The sequence below is a fragment of the Haliotis asinina genome, chromosome 8, assembly GCF_037392515.1.
Source record: "Haliotis asinina isolate JCU_RB_2024 chromosome 8, JCU_Hal_asi_v2, whole genome shotgun sequence".
NCBI classification, from domain to species: Eukaryota; Metazoa; Mollusca; class Gastropoda; order Lepetellida; family Haliotidae; genus Haliotis; species Haliotis asinina.
Window position 1 is genome coordinate 48,711,780 of NC_090287.1, and position 19,667 is coordinate 48,731,446.

General features: G+C 40.3%; 1 protein-coding gene across 5 annotated transcripts in view; it reads right to left on the minus strand.

Annotated features, from left to right (window-relative positions):
* Positions 1-221: 221 nt before the first annotated feature.
* LOC137294246 (alpha-(1,6)-fucosyltransferase-like) overlaps positions 222-19,667 on the minus strand; it is a 114,707-nt gene continuing 95,261 nt past the window's right edge. For 4 of the 5 annotated variants that reach the window (XM_067825243.1, XM_067825245.1, XM_067825247.1 and 1 more), the window contains 8 exons: positions 11,696-11,811; positions 10,827-11,007; positions 10,537-10,651; positions 9,483-9,720; positions 8,518-8,764; positions 6,080-6,256; positions 5,455-5,605; positions 2,239-5,164 (listed from right to left, as the gene is read on the minus strand). In XM_067825243.1, coding sequence (XP_067681344.1) covers positions 4,841-5,164; positions 5,455-5,605; positions 6,080-6,256; positions 8,518-8,764; positions 9,483-9,720; positions 10,537-10,651; positions 10,827-11,007; positions 11,696-11,811 — 1,549 coding nt within the window. In that variant the 3' untranslated portion in view covers positions 2,239-4,840. Of the gene's footprint in view, positions 5,165-5,454; positions 5,606-6,079; positions 6,257-8,517; positions 8,765-9,482; positions 9,721-10,536; positions 10,652-10,826; positions 11,008-11,695; positions 11,812-19,667 lie in introns of all 5 variants that reach the window. The other variant, XM_067825242.1, reaches the window with a different exon arrangement.

The window sequence follows — 19,667 nt, forward strand, 5'->3', positions numbered from 1 at the left end:
ATTGTCCATATACCAACATCTGCTCAATGCACTGAAGAAAGACGTAATGAAAAGGAAGCAAGAAATCTTGCATAATCTTTACAAAGTCTGTTATATTCAAGTGTTTCCTATTTATTTACATCAACATGTCTGAACCTGGGTCTATTTATGTAATAAAAACGAAAGGCCAAAATGCCTTCATCAAATAATGTAACAAACTGTCCATTTTCTCTTTTTTTTCATTTCTTTTTTTATTTCATTTTTATTTTACTTTTGGTTGCGGGTGGGGGGAACAAGCCTACCCTAACATAGTATTTTGCAAATGTATAACAAAATTGATGGTTTTCTTAGAAATTAAACTTAAAACTGCAAAACAAGCCTCCTCACTTGTCTTCGTGTTTGGACATGTTGACAAAACGAAAACATGATATTGGTGGTTTGACACTATTATACACCTTCCAAAATGGTCATAGATGTTCCTGGTTATCTCCTTCACGGATAATTAAATATCTTAAATTCTGAAACATAATGTTTACATATTGCAAATGAACTGGCAGTTAGCAGAGGCTTAACACTGACACACCCTGTATTGTCCGGCTGGTATGAATTAGCTAACATGTTATAAGTAATGATAGAACACTGGTCCTGCACAGTTTCGAAATGCAGTTGAAGATCTGTCTGACTATGGATGCATTCTTCAGAATTCAACATCAAGATGTTTGTTCATGTAAAGATAAAGCTTCCGCATGTCATGATCATGTCACACTTCCCTGTAAGACATTTTGTACCTGACTGTGCCCTACTGCACTTACTCACATAGTGAATGTGCAGTTTCCTCTTCCCTAATACACATATGGAGAATAAAACATAATTTGCCAAAAGCTTCTGCAAAGTTGCCTACTTTTCATCTCCATACAGTTATATGACTTTCCAACAATAGGCAAAAAAAAAGGCTTGGTGAAACCTAAATTTTGATTATTTATCATCAGTAAATGATTATCTATAACAAACAGTTCCATGACCATTTCTCTAAACTTCCATTAGCAGCAGCTACTGCAAAAGGGAGAAAACTCTCATGCCGTTTACATGGCTAGCACCTTCAGTACAGTAATGCATCATATCAGTGGTGTAATTTCTCGTGGAATCATTAAAATACATTTACTCATAGAAAAAACAAAACAAAACTATGTACACAGAACAGTACGTTGATGGTTGATATTTCTTGAGTATACTCCACTCAGATAATTTTTCTGTGAGAGATACAATAGTGAACACACGTAATCATATGACCAGTATTTTCTTTACCTTAAAAACAAATGCACCTTTTCAGAAACAAAAACTCCCATTATGGCCTAATGCAAGTCTTTCAGTGCTCGTCACATACTGACTTGCAATATTAGATAGATATACATATAGTACTACAAGTACAACTAGAGAGAACATCAGTTACTAATCAAAGTGACATTATCCCTACTTCTTCGCTGCACTTCAATGGCTACATGAACCAACAGCATTCAACCAACGTGCCCATATGGCAAATCGAACTGTGTCTTTGTTGTGTAATGAGTACACTTTAAATACAACTCAACACCACCACCCCAGACCACAGGGAATTCTGGGTAAGAGAGTATGCAGCTTGACTGACTTCATGTAATTGAGGCATATCAGTTCTGAACCTTGACAAACACTGCCTTCCACTCAAATCAAGCTGGCAATTAATTTTTTGGAAAATTGACAAAAAATCAGCAATGTGCCAGATCATTCCACTCTTTCCTGCACTTCCATTGTCGGCCCACTGTGTGGAGTTTTGGTTTCAGAATTCAATCAGGCATGAACAGGTGTTCCTTCACACTCAGTGATTATGACATATGACATTAAAACAGAACTGCTGACATGCAGTTCCAGTATCCCTTCTTACAATGTGTTTATCAAGAAACAAAGACAATGACACACCAAACAAACACAGCTCCTTGGAAAGTGATGATTTCTGAATGAAAAACAAAATGTTTTTCTTCATCCATAATTTGAACTAACACCCTGTATCAATACATCAATATTTACACATGTCAAACATTAGGAAATTAAGTGCTGTCAAAACTGGGGACAAATGCAACACATGTTAAATCGACGATCATGTTCAACAGCATCATTTCCTTTCAAAACCATAGCTCTTTCCAAAATTAAAGCTGTCATTATTGGAAAATGTCTGTTTATACAAGAAAATAGTGATTTATCCAAAAATAATCCACATGTTAACTTGGCAGTATGCACATTTTATTACCTTGTTTAATTGAAATCAGTTTATAACAAAACCACATTTCATACACTAACCTATTTTTGATTTGAAAGGAAAGTCAAAAGTGAAGTGATTTACTTTCTGAGTTCTCAATTTGTGCTTTTTCTGATTTTCTCCCTTGCAATGTGTCCCTCGAAGACACAGATTAGTGACTTATTTAGATACTGTATATATTTCCTTGACTTTACATACCGGTAAACCTCCAAACTAGGCAAAATCATGTTTTTCACATTACATTATCTGTTGAGTTGTAAAACAATTACAGAAACAATCTAACCTAGATCAATGGTTTTATATGCCTGGATTATATTCAATAAAAACAAACATCTGACAATTTCAATAAAAGTTATTACAAAATAGAAATATTTATGTCGCTAGGCACTGTCATTAAGCAACATACATGTATGTAAGAGTCTTTCTGTTTACAGAAAATCATCTTAAAAATCATCCAAAAAGACTTTATAAGATTTTGCCCCACCTAGCTCATGAGATAACTTTGAAATAAAATATATATCTCCATCACCAAAATCTTGTCTTTTAACAAATAACTATTCACAAAATAATGTTAAATGTTTGACACTGAACACTATGATATCATATCAGTCTGTGACTTTATTCCTTCCACAGTATCCCCACAACATTTCTCTATGAAATGATTTTGTTCAATGAGTAAATGATCTCGACAGGAATGATAAAATACACCCAGTACTTATAAATTACAGAACTATGTACGTTTAACCCATCTAGGTGGACACTGTCTGCCAATGTTGATTTTCACCCTCTCATTGACAACAGTACTTGATTAGACCTGTGCTGCAAGGAGGTAGTCATTAAAACCATGACATCAAATATTAAAATATGTAAAAACAGAGTTTGATGCCACCATCATACAATTCTCAAGTCGACAATATACTCATCAACATAAATTCCTGTTTAAAATTTAGTGGTACAAGACCATATCTAAGGATAAGTAAATATCTTGTCAGCTTATTCAAAGTTGATCCTACCTCCCAGGCTGCCTACCTTCCATAAAGCAATGTTAGCACTTGAGTCTACCACTGGTTTACATTTTCGAGGCACTAAGATCGCTTCACGGAAGGGGCTAGGGCCAAATTTCACAAGTGACCATAACCCTGAGCTGATCGTAACTCCACACTTAAACAAATACTTACGACAATTGTGGCACTACAATCACTTTGTGAAATAGGGCACAGACCTGTTACACTCATCATCACTTACATGTTTAAGAAAGTGACAGTTACATTTCTCTTAACATAGTCATATATTTGGTTTGCACTTTTGAGGAAAACTCAAATCAAACAAGACAAAATTTAACCAACATTAAATATTCTGACTCAGTATCTAAGCAAGGAAATCAGCCTCCTGAAGTAAGCAACTGGCAGATGGTGAGACAAATAGGAATTAATGGAAAAAACAGAGGTTCAACAATGCAGTTTTGATAACATGGTAATGTCTGATGCTATCTTAACACCTTGGATAATTTCCCAACACAAACTGATTATACACAGATGAGTACTGAAAAACAATTTAAGATAAGATAAAAGAATCATACAACATTGAGGCATTAACAAATCAAATCTAGGACTTGAGGCTGTCAAGTAATAAAGTTTATCAGCTGGAAAAGTCTGCTTAAAAATAGGAAAACTATGTAGACCTGCCATCATCTTAGAATGTCATGATTAAACCCTGTCATTGTTCCATAAACATGAAGATGCATGAACAGTTGGGTGACAATCAGAACCCAGAACAATACTGACATCATATGACATACTGCAATGTGAATGTGGTTTACTTCATGATCAGAGGTAACTGCCGACAGGAGGGACAACAGAAGGAGCGAGCAAAAGCCTAGACCCACCACACCCATAAGAGTAAAACGTTATAAAACACTGGCAGCTGACATGCATCATTAAAAAATAACAGACTGAACCATGACAACTGAACCAGCAGTCACCTGCACATTGTAATCATCTTACAGACCTTTCATTCAATTTTCTGTAGCTGAAATCTGGTTTATGAGCACTATTTGAACTTAACAACTTCCATAATATTTTAAATGAAAATTTTCAATGCTGATCTGCCACTGTGCAGTTTGATTTTAAAGGAATTCTTCTTGTATGCTGTCAGCTACTTTCTGTCTCACCTCATCAACTCTTGTAGATTCCTGGCAAAACATGGCAACAGCTGGTCTACAGCTTCACTACCACCTACAACACTAACAGCTGTAAGCTGAACATTACAACTGACTGAGATTTGAGATTGACATATTTAACCTCAACATCTTCAGATTGAGAATGTGTACAGCAGCCATTGAGCTCAGAACTATTACCTCCATCTGGTTCGTAGTAACTATGACCTGCTCAAAAGATAACTTTTACCTACAACTGACCACACATGACCGAGCAGTCTCATTCTTACATAAATATATCCATTTTCATATACCGTTTCAGTTCTCATGGCAAAGTTATAGTCAAATAATGACTGGGACTCAACATATGTATAAAAATAATTATTTAAAATCTGCCAATCTACAACAGGCTAATGTCACCTGACTTCATCCGCCTCTTGATATGTGGGGAATTTTACTACAGCGATTTCATTCTTCACTTTATATGATGGGTAAAGGCCTGATTGTCCTGAGCGCCGGTTTACACCCTTTGAGAAACCATCCCAATGGTTGCCTGCAATGCCCAGTAGATCATCCACCTCCATCTTGATCTCGTGTTTATTCTTTGGTTCATGGGGTTCCAGAGCTCGCATGTTGTGTGCATTCTGTCCTCCAAAGTAGTAGACGTCATCAAGGGACTTGAACCAGGTTGACGCATCACCATGCATTGTCTGCATCACTTCGTACGCGACACGACACACCTGTGGTAATTGAAAAGATAGAGACATATCAACAGCACAGGCTCAACTTGCAGAACGTTTAAGCGGCATAAGTTTAATTGATACATTTCAAAAACTGTTCAGATTTAACAGTATGTGTTAGTTCTGGGAGACACTACTTCATAAATATGTCTATGAGAGAATCCTGTTTCGTCCTATAAAATGAAGAATGAAATCGCTGTAGTAAAATTCCCCACATATCAAGAGGTGGAGGAAGTCAATTGACATTAACATGTTCTACATTACCTGCGATGAGAATGTGATCTACTTACCTGTGATGAGAATGTGCACACTAGGTAGTCACATAAGGACAGGAAGTGGATATCGAGGATGACGCCACGTAGAGAGCTGTCGGAGTAGCGTGTGCCTAGACTTGCAGTCTTTGAGATGTCGTTGTCACTGATGAAATGGTAGGTGGGGTACCTGAAACCACCAGACATACATGATGGTTTGTTCTTGATGTTGGTACTAGTCCAGCTAATCCCCACACCCTTTACACAATCAAGTATGGGCAAGGCAACCCCTAAGCGGATCTTGTAAGGAATCCCAACAATGTGAAAACAGTAACCATCCAACCAAGTCATTAAGCCTGACCGATCATTTTAATAAAAAAATTATATTTAGGATTGTACACTTTGTAAGTACTTTATTGTACATGCCCATTACAATAAGCAATGGCCTTGGATACCAATTCTAACCTGGGGTCAGTCATTCCTGACACATTTTTCAGGTGATAAAATATATCTTGCTCGGGAAAGCTGTAAGTCTAAATTCCAAAGTTTGAGCAATCTCTTTTCACAAATCTGTTCAAACCATGATTAGTCTTCAAGACATGCTTTGAATATGATTTTTCCACATACAATCATCAAAGCATAAGATGCCAAACTATTGTCCTACTTTTCTCTGGCCTCTCGTAGTAGATTAGCATCATCAGTGGCAAGGTAAATCCTTCGCTGATCGACAGGAGATTTTGCCTCCAAACGGTCAAAATATTCATTGACGAATTCCATGTACTCATCAATGCCATGGAAGGCTGCCTCTACACCCACTTTGTCTGTCCTACGTACATGCACCCTGTAACAAAGGGACATAATTCATCATGCTAAAGAAAAAAATCCATTTAAGGGAGACAACTCATAATGGCATAAGTATCTTTTGATAAACTGTCAACATACAATATTACATAGATGCAACCAATAGAAATGGTCAATCATTGATTACCTGGATCTCAATATCAAAACAGGAAGATGAAGGTGAAAATGATGAAAGATGTTTATGCTTAAAATATAAATCAAGTTAGTTCCCTGACAATGGCTTTATAAAAGAAAGTTTTGTCATTAAACAAAGACTCATTGATCATGCTTTCCAGTCTATTTGGAAGTCAGTTGTCCCATTTTATTAAGTGAAGATTGTGTGAACATATCATTGATACTTTCACTTTGCAATATTATCTTAAAAGAGCAATTCCTGCAATTTACACAAAATATTTGTAAAATTTCGATTCTTTTCACAAAACTTATCTATTGAAACAAGAAGGTATAATAATATTGACATAAATTACAGAACATGTCTGTCTTGTTCCAGTTGCATAGAACATGAATTCCATTTTGTTTTAAAATGTCCTGTTTATCAAGATTTAAGGAAACTGTTCTTCAAGCCTTACTATTGGGAAAAATCCATCAGTTTTCAAACTTGTCCAGCTCTTAAATATCCAGAATGTTAAGCAGCTCTGTAATCTGGGTAAATTCCTATTCAAGGCTTCAAAGTAAGACTAAACTCATTGTAAAAAGTGTTCTCCTTATACAGTGGAAGCCCTCAAAACCAGCATCTCTCCAATCCACCATGCTCTCAAAAGCAGCACTAGAATTTGATCCAGGCAGAAGATCATCAGCCTATGCTGTACTTCGGAACAATAAAGGCAGCCCAATTGACTGTTTGTACAGTACAAGCTAAGCTTACTGACGTTTTCACATCATAAAGTGTATACATGTATGCTTGCATTGCATTTTTTAATGTCATCGTTACTGATGAATAAAGAATATGATGACTATCAACACATTGTATTTTACACCACACCGAATATCATTCTCAGGTTGAAAAGGGAAAAGTTCACTAAACAAAATTTGCCGGTCCCAACGAATGCCAGTTTTAGAGAGCTTCCACTGTACTTAGGTACCAACCATCCTGTCTGTACTAAGAATGTATATTTTCACGTTCACTACCAATTATCTGTACAGCTAAAGGTAACTAAAGTATTTAATCGAATTGACTCTGGTAGCCATGGGTAAGTGAAAGGAGAAGGGCCGAGGAGATAGAAGTATGTGTTACTATACTCTTTAGTGACTCTGGATCAGCTCATTAATTAAATAGGGGTAGACAGCATGGTTCAGGTAATTAGTGTACTCCTTGAGTCTTATGGGAGGTCTGTCTCTTGGGAGGTCTGTCTTATGGGAGGTCTGTCTCTTGGGAGTGAACCAAACAGGTCTGGCATTCAGTACACAAATACCATCAGATTTGTCAATCCTGATGTTTGATGATGTTTCATCCCAAATGTCATAGTGTTGTTGACAAAATTAATGTACAGAATAATAACCTAAAAGAAAAACCACTGTCACCATTACCATAACATGAGATGTATATTTAATTAGTGCACATGCAAAGGGAAGTAACTGCACATTATATAGGTTCTTGTTAGCCAGAGTATTGCAGTATTTGGGATTGTGCTGGGATTGTGTGTTCAAGTCATGGCATATTTATCAAATTTTCTTCATCGAAAATCGAAATAAAAACGAAACAAGTGGATCAAGAATAGAATTATTTTTCTTAAAAAACATACGTTGCTAATGGCTGAAGTTTGGCCAAAAATCTGTAGAAAATTAATATCATCTAATATTGACTGATAAGACTGCAATAAGGATCAAATTTTGAGAGCAGTATTTTTTAATAACCCTCTGTTTGATAAGTTTATTCAACATATGTCTACCACAATCATGTAAACATACCATAATTCAACTTTCAAATCATTTATTTCATGCTATGAGAGATCAAGTGTCACTCTAAGTTGTTTTCTGCATCATAACATTACTGGATTTTTGTTTACATTTGTAGCTGTATGTGATCTGTGATGTGATATTACAGGCTTTTGACCTGTGCCCTTAAAATTCTGAATACACAGATGAATTACCTGTATAAACAAAATTCTTCTGAGAGATTGGAAAAAACTCATGATGTTAAATATCTGTGTAATATTGCTACCATGGACCTCTTTAAATATACTACCTACCCATCGTCGACACCCCAGACAACTGTCAGTATACACATTCTGTCAAACATACCCAACTATTGGGTTCTTAAAATTCAAAGCCTTCTTTGTCCTCTCTATGTCCTCTTTCAGATGTGGCTGAGGACGTGTCAGGTATTTCACAAACTGCCCAATCCACCAAACTGGTGGGTCGCCATGGAGACGGAGGAGTCTTGGAGCGAGGTCTTGTGGGATAGCAAGGGGCATGAAGTCTGGTCTTGGATGCATGCTGTCAACAATAGGAAGCTCAACAATTTTGGCATTCTGAATCTGAGCTGCAGCTGAAATGAAAAAAAAGGGAATATCATCCTAAATTTAAAGGCACAATGCCACACATTTTCAACAATATTTTGGCCTATATTATATATATTGTGGCGTATACACTGACTTTAGCTTTTATTGATGCAATAAAACACTCATTATCCCTTACAGCCTGAAATGTATAACTGAAACTTCAAGGCAAACAGATGCCAAATACAGAACACTTGCCATATATGGAAAGTAAACAATTACTTAGTACATCATAAACTGTCACATGCGATACTGTTAGTGTTTGTCAAACTGGTTTCAATCACTAGTGTAGGATGTTCGAAAACAGCACTCCAAGGGACATAACTGTGTGTATATGAATGGAGTGGTATGCTACTCATCCCCTCCACACATACATGTGTGGTGTGTTTCATGTTGTAGTTGTTGTGGCTTGGCATGGCATGTGCATGTGTGTTGTATTTCATGTTCTGGTGTGTTGTGACATGGCATGGCATGGCATGTGCATGTGTGTTGTGTTTCATGTTCTGGTGTGTTGTGGCATGGGATGGCATGGCATGTGCATGTGTGGTGTGTTTCATGTTCTGGTGTGTTGTGGCATGGCATGGCATGGCATGGCATGGCATGTGCAGGTGTGGTGTGGTGTGGTATGTTTCATGTTCTGGTGTGTTGTGACATGGTATGGCATGGCATGGCATGGCATGTGCATGTGTGCAGTAGTAAGCCACTCACGTCCCCAGTGGTGTGCCTGCTCCCCTGACCGGGTGTTGCAGGTGTTGCTGAGGGGCAGGAACACTGTCTCCCATCCCTTGGGGGCGTATCTCCAGCTCTTGGACTCCAGCACCAGGGTGCGCTCTGTGGCATAGGCCACCACCAGGCAATACACCACGTGATGTAACTGACATCCATACCCACAGCCCTTGTGCAGGTTACACACAATCTTCTTGGCTGAACCACAGTCTTTGGGGTTCTGCAAACATGTTGGGTAGATCATGCCTTGTTTTACCAGCTCATTTACAAATACAAAGATTTTATTTGAAGCACAATACTATGAATTACTGCCTTCATAAATATGCCTAGTATTACTGAAAGTTCATGTTCACTTTAGTTTCATCCAACTGCAGCTGTGTCATGTTCCTGTCAAAACTTCCATCTCACTTTACATAAATGCAATAAATTCTTCTTGATTCAATTAGATACATGCAAATATGAGTGAGCTAGTTTGGTTTTGCGCCGTTTTAAGCAATATTCCAGCAATGTCCAAGCTCAGACACCAGAAATGGGCTTCACACATTGTACCCATGTGGGGATTCAAACCCAGATCTTTGGCGTAATGAGCAAATGCTTGGACCACTAGGCTTCCATTGTGGCCAGTTTTGCTACAACTAATTACATAGCATTTCCGTACATTCATAAGAAAACAAAATCTTCCAATGCATTTCAACAGGCTTAAAGCTGAATTCTACAATTCAAAAAATGTAAATGTCAGAAGTTTGTAAGAGATATTACCATTACAAAACCTGAGTTGTTCACATATACATAGCAAGTACAATACATCTGTTCCAGTGGTAAAGGATCACAAATGGTTACCACTTTGATGAATCTCACAAACACACTTTGGTACCCACAGCCAATGGCCAATTATTAGGGACAACCTGAGATTTGAACCCAGGCCCAACAGATCCCTGCATGGCTAAGGTACATAACTGAACATATTTATGTACTTAAAAGATAGAAGCAGACTCTAACAGTAACAACCAACACAAGAATTGCCATGAGAACCTACTTGTAAATAGTGCAGCCTCCTCTGTACAATGTCTCCCAGCTCCTTTGACTCTCGGTCTCTCCAGTCCTTCATACCGTCCACATTACGTAGCGTATCAAAGTCGTTTCTCAGTGTCCTGAAATATATATTCTTATCTGAAGGCAGGTTTCACTTTTTGTATTTTTTACCTCACAAAAACTTTACTACTAGACTTTACTAACACCAGCAAGTACATCTGAATAAATTTCCAGCTATGTATCAACGTCAACTTATTAAGTGATGCTGTGGACTCTCTGGAGTAATGTACAAACCGTTGATAGTTAGCACCATCCCCAAGGACCTGGTCCACCTTGGCTGTGATCTCTGTGTTCCCACCAGCACTATCCTTGATCTTCTTTAACTGGGACCGCATGAAATACCAGAACTCTACTGCTGTATTTTCTACTTTTCGTAATGATTTTTCATGATCTGCTGTTGGTTCATTGGATTTACCTGTAAACAAACGTGAACTGTATCCTGAAATCTATGCTTGTGTTTATCTGTCTATTGCTCTCAGACAGATGACTATTGTAGTTGATATGTGTACAGTTGCACACTTAAGCGGGCTTGTTGGCTTAGCATGAGTCAGATTTTAGGCCACTATTAGAAGAAATGGGCCTCATATAGTGCACCCTTTCTGGAAATTGAACTGAGATCATCGACATGATGACCAAACACTGAAACCACTAAGCAATCTTAAAACCCTGAGAGCTGGCTTTGAAGAGAAAACCATATATCAGTTACATCATAAATATCAGCCTGACAGAAGTTGCACACAGATTTACCATCTTGTTTAAGTATGGTAGAGTGCTGACAGATGGCAGATAATCTACATGGAATATCTTGGAATCCAACAAAGATCCTGCAAATCCTGGCACAGCTGAAGGACTCAGCTGAGGGCAACAGGTTTGGGTAAAGTGATCTGAACGCCATGGAGATTCTGGGTCATCAGAGGTGACCGAAAGGAATAAGTGGTCAGGCTTTTGACTTAACTGACTCTGTGACTTCGTATTCACACAATGTGGCTTCTCGGTCTTCATATTGATCACTGGATTATCTGGTCCAGATTGAAATACTTACACCCCACTACCATGAAGATGGAACACTGAGGTGGTATACTGAAAACATTAATCTGATCTACCTGGTGATCCTTGGCTACTGACAAGTCTTTGGATTTCTTGGTTGGCTTTATTCAGTCTCTGCTGGAGGCGGGACAGAGTGCCATCATTGTTTCCCCCACCTTCCTCCTGGATCTGTCTGCAACACAAAAGGACAAAATATCAGGATGTTCTCATACACTTGACATCTAGCTGGTTATTTGTGTGAGAGAGGTTAACAGTCGTGCCCCCCTTATTCGAACCTAAGATATCCGGAAAACTCGCCTTCCAAATGAAAATTCCTAAAAACAAATTTACGTTTTAAAATTACACACCTATCTGGAAATCCGGTTTCCGTAACCATACGTTTTTTTTCACATACAAAACACTATATCCCGATGTATGAGCACCTGTATGTTTACACACGCGCTTACCAGGGGCTTCATGTGCCGTAACATGACAGAAGACGGTAGTCTTAGAAGCATGAGAAGATTAACTACCTCTGAGTAGCAAGGTGACACTGAGTTAATTTTGAGGCATGTCAATTTGTGAGTCACTGTAATTAATTTATCCAGATGATCAAGCAAGTTTGGACAGCTGTGAGCGAAAAGACAATTGCTAACTGCTTCACGATGCACTACAATTAAATGCACAAATTGCAACGGTGTTACTGCCGATGATCTTGTGAATGTCGACAGTGACAAACTTTTCTACACAGCCAGTGCAAAATGCTATGACTGATTTCTTCAAGCGAGCATAACTGCATGAACAGGTATGAGACATTGTATGCACTGATATTTGTTTATGTGTAATCAATAAAGATTGTGTCTGATGCCTACTATGTTAGGGGAAAATAAGTAAAGAATATCTGTAATATTTTAATATTATGTATTATGTGTTCATTAACTATAGGTTCTTTGTGGGATTAGAATCACAGACCACATCATCAAAGTGATAGTTTTCAAAATCACAAGACATGATGAGGAGCTGCATTGGTGCTTACCGGTAATTACAGCATTCGAAATACCTGCCGGACTGCAAGATTCCAAATTCACCTGCCCGATGGTCAGATTAAAATTCAAACATGTATATGAAGATATTCTGTGGGCACAAAAGTTTTGGTCAGGGCTGGTAAGCTTTACATCTAACCTGCTCTGAGGTCTGGCAGAGAGCTTGGGGAGTTTCATACCCTGTTAACTGGTGTCAGGACTGAAAGACTGAGTTCAAAGTTTTGCTGCTTTGAATGTATACCAGATTCAGAAATTTCTCAGCATAATGTTTTAGATTCTGATGAAAGAATATGTTCATAAACATTTGCTGAAACCCACTATAATCATTTGCACCTGACTGATTCTTGGCCAACAGTTCTGGTTTGTTGATTAACATTGCACCTAGCAATATTCAAGCTATATGGCGGTGGTCTGTAAATAATTGAGACTAGACCAGACAATTCAGTGATCAACAGCATGAGCATCAGTCTATGCAACTAGTACACAGTGACATGTTGCACAACCAAGTCAGCAAGTCTGACCACCCAATCCTGTTTGGTGCCTCTTACGACCAGCATGGTGTGCTGAAAATTAATTCTAATCCAGACCTTCATGGATCTTCACCCAACAGAAGACAGCAACTATCCAAACCTTAAGTATGTTGGATGACATGTTTTAGTGGTCCATGTCAGCTGTCATCAATCAGGATTGCTTTTATGACATGTTCTGGCTGAATTAATTATCAAAATGAAGTGAAACAGATGACAATCACAGAAGTAGAAAACATAGTAAAACAATATTATCTCTTTTCAAGGACGTCTTTTCAAGCTTGTATCCTTTGACATATTTACAACTCGCAGTAATTCACTACACCTTTGAAGAACTAGGCATCTTAAATTTGGCATTTATGTCAAACAGATTTTAGAAATCTACTGTTTGGTACGTCCAAATACTTTGTAAACAGAAGGAAACTTGTTTTTTGTTTTTAGTTTGGTTCAGCATGCCAAATACACCTGTTGCTATGGTTATGCATGTGGTTTTAGATATCTTGTGCCTTTCATGGTGATGATAGTTTTAATCAGGTCAACACTGCCATTAGAAAACATATTGACAATGGACAAAGACATTCACAGAGCTCCAGCCAGGCGTAACAAGTTATTAATTAGAAATAGTTTACATTCTACGGAAGACAATTATATAACAGTTTATCGCTAGCTTTCAATGAATGCGCAGTAAGGGAGATTTTTCTTTGCTCTTATTGTTTTGTATTGGTTTTGATGTGTTAAATGATGACTTTGACTTTTCATTTCTTTTATAAATGGGGAAAAAGAACTGGCTCATTTCCACTCTGTATGCAAATAATACAAAGGTAGAACAACACTTTTTTTAGCATATTTTACCAAGTGAAATACACTTACAATGGGTTAAACGTCACCAGTAAATGCCAGCCCACTAATTCTGGTCCACTTAACAAGGTAACTGCTTTCCCTCAATTATTCTCATATTAAAGAAGTTAAAGCTGAATGCTTCCAAACAGAGGTTAGTTGGGTGTTAATCAATAAGGCACTCGCAGCCTATTGTACATCAATATTAACTATACAAATGTCTCCACCACTAAGTGTTTCATTCACAAAATACCTCTATATTACTCTTACAACACAAACATTGATTATCGACCTACAAACTGATCAAACGGCACTCTCCCTATGTGTGTAATTGTAAGGTTTATTTACAATCAATAATTCATAACAAGCAAATGACACAGTTCAACCATATTAGGTTCCTCTTCAATTCATGGTCTCTGACTAGAGCAGGCAATTTCCATTGAATAATGCATGACTCCAAAACAGCATCCACCATTGGATACAAAAGTCATGATTGGAACAATCTACTCGGCTCTCTGATGGTATACTGCCAGCGTACAGCTTGTATTCACAGTCGGAACAAGTACTTAGCGCTAAGATAACCTCAAGTAACAGACCTCAGATCCCCAACAAAACAATCTTAGTGGTAACACAATCATCAATTAATTGATAAGTTGCTGTTGTAAGCTGAAGCCATACAGAGCAAGAGATGACCGGTTAATTGCTGTTCAAATCGAAACAACGTGAACATAAATTTACAGACTGTAATACTGTTATAAATATAGTCGAGCAATAAACAGTGCTTAATCTACCCTTGACAAATACAGGTGTGAGGTTTACATCTCCGTAGATTGGTCATTAGGGGCCTCAGCTGAGATATCCACCGTCATTCCAGCAATATGGAGGTAAATCACAGTTAGATAGGCAAACCAGTCAAACTAATGCTTCCATTTTACCGGCTCAGACATGAAAATGATATGTGTTGCGATACGCTGATCCCTAAGCGGTATTTTTACTTGAATTTGGGAAAACTTTGTCACACTTGGGAATCATCAGATATTTTTGTTTTATAAACTCTTCTTTTCCTTGTTTTATTTGTGCCAAATATTATTTACATTTTTATTTTGTCATCATTAAACTTTCTATGAAATTCAATCAAGCATGTTTAAAAAAAATCCTACACTATATCGCAGTACATATCGCCATATATTTTTTCGCATCACAGTATGAATATTCTCTGTAATACTCACCCCTACTACACCAATCCCTGATGCATGTGTTCTTAAACTGTATGGGTAATGACACTACAGTGTGGGCAATGCTAAGTATGTTACTACTGATTGTCAATGTGACCTGTCACAGTCAGAGGGGGACTAGCAGGACACCAATTAACAACAGATATTACAGGTTCTAAATGCTTAAAAATAGTGTTATATAGCAGCAGCATCAGGAAGTCACAGTTTTCACGGGAATGCATTCTGAACAGAACACAAAGTAATAGCCTTCTGAAGTTATATCCATTGGTGTTGTCTATTGACTAAAATTAGGACAAATTTGTGCCTTTACTACTACATATACATAACGTTGTCTTTTTCTCCATTTTGGAGAAATAGATAAGTGACCAATGGCCGCACACTGATTTATCTGTACAGATGCACTGCCTTATTAAAAACTGAAATTCAAGTTTCATCTTGATGGTAGCATATACATAAAGTTTCATCTATGTTTAGTCCACTGGTTAGTGATGAGAAAATGGTTTTCATTCACAAACTTTAGTAGACATGTCAACACAAGCTAACTTGACTCCCAGTGTGATGACCTAAGAATGAAATGAAGGAAAATAATATCACATATGCAGAGTAAACTGAACAATATCTGTCCTTAAAAATAAAGGCCTTCATTAACCAATATACTGCCATTACTATTGTACCACATCCTAACTGCAACAAAATCCATACGCTATCAATTATATGTGAACTAGACGATATGAACTGTAAAGTAAAACTATGTAGAAATCCAGAAGCATTATAAGAAACCATCCTTAAATACCCCACCAGTGAACCTCACTGAATCATTTAGCAGAGATGAATAAGTGAACATCTCCTGCCTCATCCATGTTAGGCTAAAAAATTTCATTTCCAGTGTTTCAAAAGCACATTTATAAAATCATGATTTGACCTTTTCAAAGTAAAATGTCTTAATTTTTGCTAACAGTGAAGGAGAATTGCTTTCTCTTAAAGAATCTATGTGTAATACTATTTTTTTAAATGTCACGTGTTAAAATTTTCAACCAGCTGAGTGGTTAAAGTGTCACCATCCACTAACCACCAATTGTTGTTAGATTTCCAGGGGTACAATGTGTCCCCTACTGTCATTAGATGTGCAAACACACCTCCTGCCCCTATCTCACTCTGTGCTTGTTCTGTTCATACTAAACACCTATATTCCATTCAATATGTGCTGATTCTTATACAGTTCTAAACTGTTTCTTCACAGGTTTCACATGAAATGCTACCGAGACACTTCCCATCACTAACTCAATTCCAATCTCCCCTTGAATCAGCTACCTCCTACTCACTGGTCCACCTCCTACTCAATGGTCCACCTCCTACTCTCTGGTCCACCTTCTACATGCTGGTCCACCTCCTACTCGCTGGTCCACCTCCTGCTCATTGGTCTACATCCTACTCACTGGTACACCTCCTACATGATGATCCACCTCCTACTCACTGGTCCACCTTCTACATGATGATCCACCTCTTACTCGCTGGTCCACCTTCTACATGCTGGTCCACCTCCTACTTGCTGGTCCACCTCCTACTTGCTGGTCCACCTTCTACATGCTGGTCCACCTCTTACTCGCTGGTCCACCTTCTACATGCTGGTCCACCTCCTACTCACTGGTCCACCTTCTACATGCTGGTCCACCTCCTACTCGCTGGTCCACCTCCTGCTCATTGGTCTACATCCTACTCACTGGTACACCTCCTACATGATGATCCACCTCCTACTCACTGGTCCACCTTCTACATGATGATCCACCTCTTACTCGCTGGTCCACCTTCTACATGCTGGTCCACCTCCTACTTGCTGGTCCACCTCCTACTTGCTGGTCCACCTTCTACATGCTGGTCCACCTCTTACTCGCTGGTCCACCTTCTACATGCTGGTCCACCTCCTACTCTCTGGTCCACCTTCTACATGCTGGTCCACCTCCTACTCGCTGGTCCACCTCCTGCTCATTGGTCTACATCCTACTCACTGGTACACCTCCTACATGATGATCCACCTCCTACTCACTGGTCCACCTTCTACATGATGATCCACCTCTTACTCGCTGGTCCACCTCCTACTTGCTGGTCCACCACCTACTCACTGGTCCACCTTCTACATGCTGGTCCACCTCCTACTCACTGGTCCACCTTCTACATGATGATCCACCTCTTACTCGCTGGTCCACCTTCTACATGCTGGTCCACCTCCTACTTGCTGGTCCACCTCCTACTTGCTGGTCCACCACCTACTCACTGGTCCACCTTCTACATGCTGGTCCACCTCCTACTCACTGGTCCACCTTCTACATGCTGGTCCACCTCCTACTTGCTGGTCCACCTTCTACATGCTGGTCCACCTCTTACTCGCTGGTCCACCTTCTACATGCTGGTCCACCTCCTACTCACTGGTCTACATCCCACTTGCTGGTCCACCTCCTACTTGCTGGTCCACCTTCTACATGCTGGTCCACCTCTTACTCGCTGGTCCACCTCCTACTTGCTGGTCCACCTCCTACTTGCTGGTCCACCTTCTACATGCTGGTCCACCTCCTACTTGCTGGTCCACCTCCTACTTGCTGGTCCACCTCCTACATGCTGGTCCACCTTCTACATGCTGGTCCACCTCCTACTTGCTGGTCCACCTCCTACTTGCTGGTCCACCTTCTACATGCTGGTCCACCTCCTACTTGCTGGTCCACCTCCTACTTGCTGGTCCACCTCCTACTTGCTGGTCCACCTTCTACATGCTGGTCCACCTCCTACTTGCTGGTCCACCTCCTACATGCTGGTCCACCTTCTACATGCTGGTCCACCTCCTACTTGCTGGTCCACCTCCTACTTGCTGGTCCACCTTCTACATGCTGGTCCACCTCCTACATGCTGGTCCACCTCCTACTTGCTGGTCCACCTCCTACATGCTGGTCCACCTTCTACATGCTGGTCCACCTCCTACTTGCTGGTCCACCTCCTACTTGCTGGTCGACCTTCTACATGCTGGTCCACCTCCTACTTGCTGGTCCACCTCCTACTTGCTGGTCCACCACCTACTCACTGGTCCACCTTCTACATGCTGGTCCACCTCCTACTTGCTGGTCCACCTCCTACTTGCTGGTCCACCTTCTACATGCTGGTCCACCTCCTACATGCTGGTCCACCTCCTACTTGCTGGTCCACCTCCTACATGCTGGTCCACCTTCTACATGCTGGTCCACCTCCTACTTGCTGGTCCACCACCTACTTGCTGGTCCACCTTCTACATGCTGGTCCACCTCCTACTTGCTGGTCCACCTCCTACATGCTGGTCCACCTTCTACATGCTGGTCCACCTCCTACTTGCTGCTCCACCTCCTACTTGCTGGTCCACCTTCTACATGCTGGTCCACCTCCTACTTGCTGGTCCACCTCCTACTTGCTGGTCCACCTTCTACATGATGATCCACCTCTTACTCGCTGGTCCACCTTCTACATGCTGGTCCACCACCTACTTGCTGGTCCACCTCCTACTTGCTGGTCCACCTCCTACTTGCTGGTCCACCTTCTACATGCTGGTCCACCTCCTACTTGCTGGTCCACCTCCTACTTGCTGGTCCACCTCCTACTTGCTGGTCCACCTCCTACTTGCTGGTCCACCTTCTACATGCTGGTCCACCTCCTACTTGCTGGTCCACCTTCTACATGCTGGTCCACCTCCTACTTGCTGGTCCACCACCTACTTGCTGGTCCACCTTCTACTTGCTGGTCCACCTCCTACTCGCTGGTCCACCTCCTACTTGCTGGTCCACCTCCTACTCGCTGGTCCACCTTCTACATGCTGGTCCACCTTCTACATGCTGGTCCACCTCCTACTTGCTGGTCCACCTTCTACATGCTGGTCCACCTCCTACTTGCTGGTCCACCTCCTACTTGCTGGTCCACCTCCTACTTGCTGGTCCACCTCCTACTTGCTGGTCCACCTTCCACATGCTGGTCCACCTCCTACTTGCTGGTCCATCTCCTGCTCATTGGTCTACATCCTACTCACTGGTCCACCTCCTACTTGCTGGTCCACCTTCTACATGCTGGTCCACCTCCTACTTGCTGGTCCACCTCCTGCTCATTGGTCTACATCCTACTCACTGGTCCACCTCCTACTTGCTGGTCCACCTCTTACTCACTGGTCCACCTTCTACATGCTGGTCCACCTCCTGCTCATTGGTCTACATCCTACTCACTGGTCCACCTCCTACTTGCTGGTCCACCTTCTACATGCTGGTCCACCTCCTACTTGCTGGTCCATCTCCTGCTCATTGGTCTACATCCTACTCACTGGTCCACCTCCTACTTGCTGGTCCACCTCTTACTCACTGGTCCACCTTCTACATGCTGGTCCACCTCCTGCTCATTGGTCTA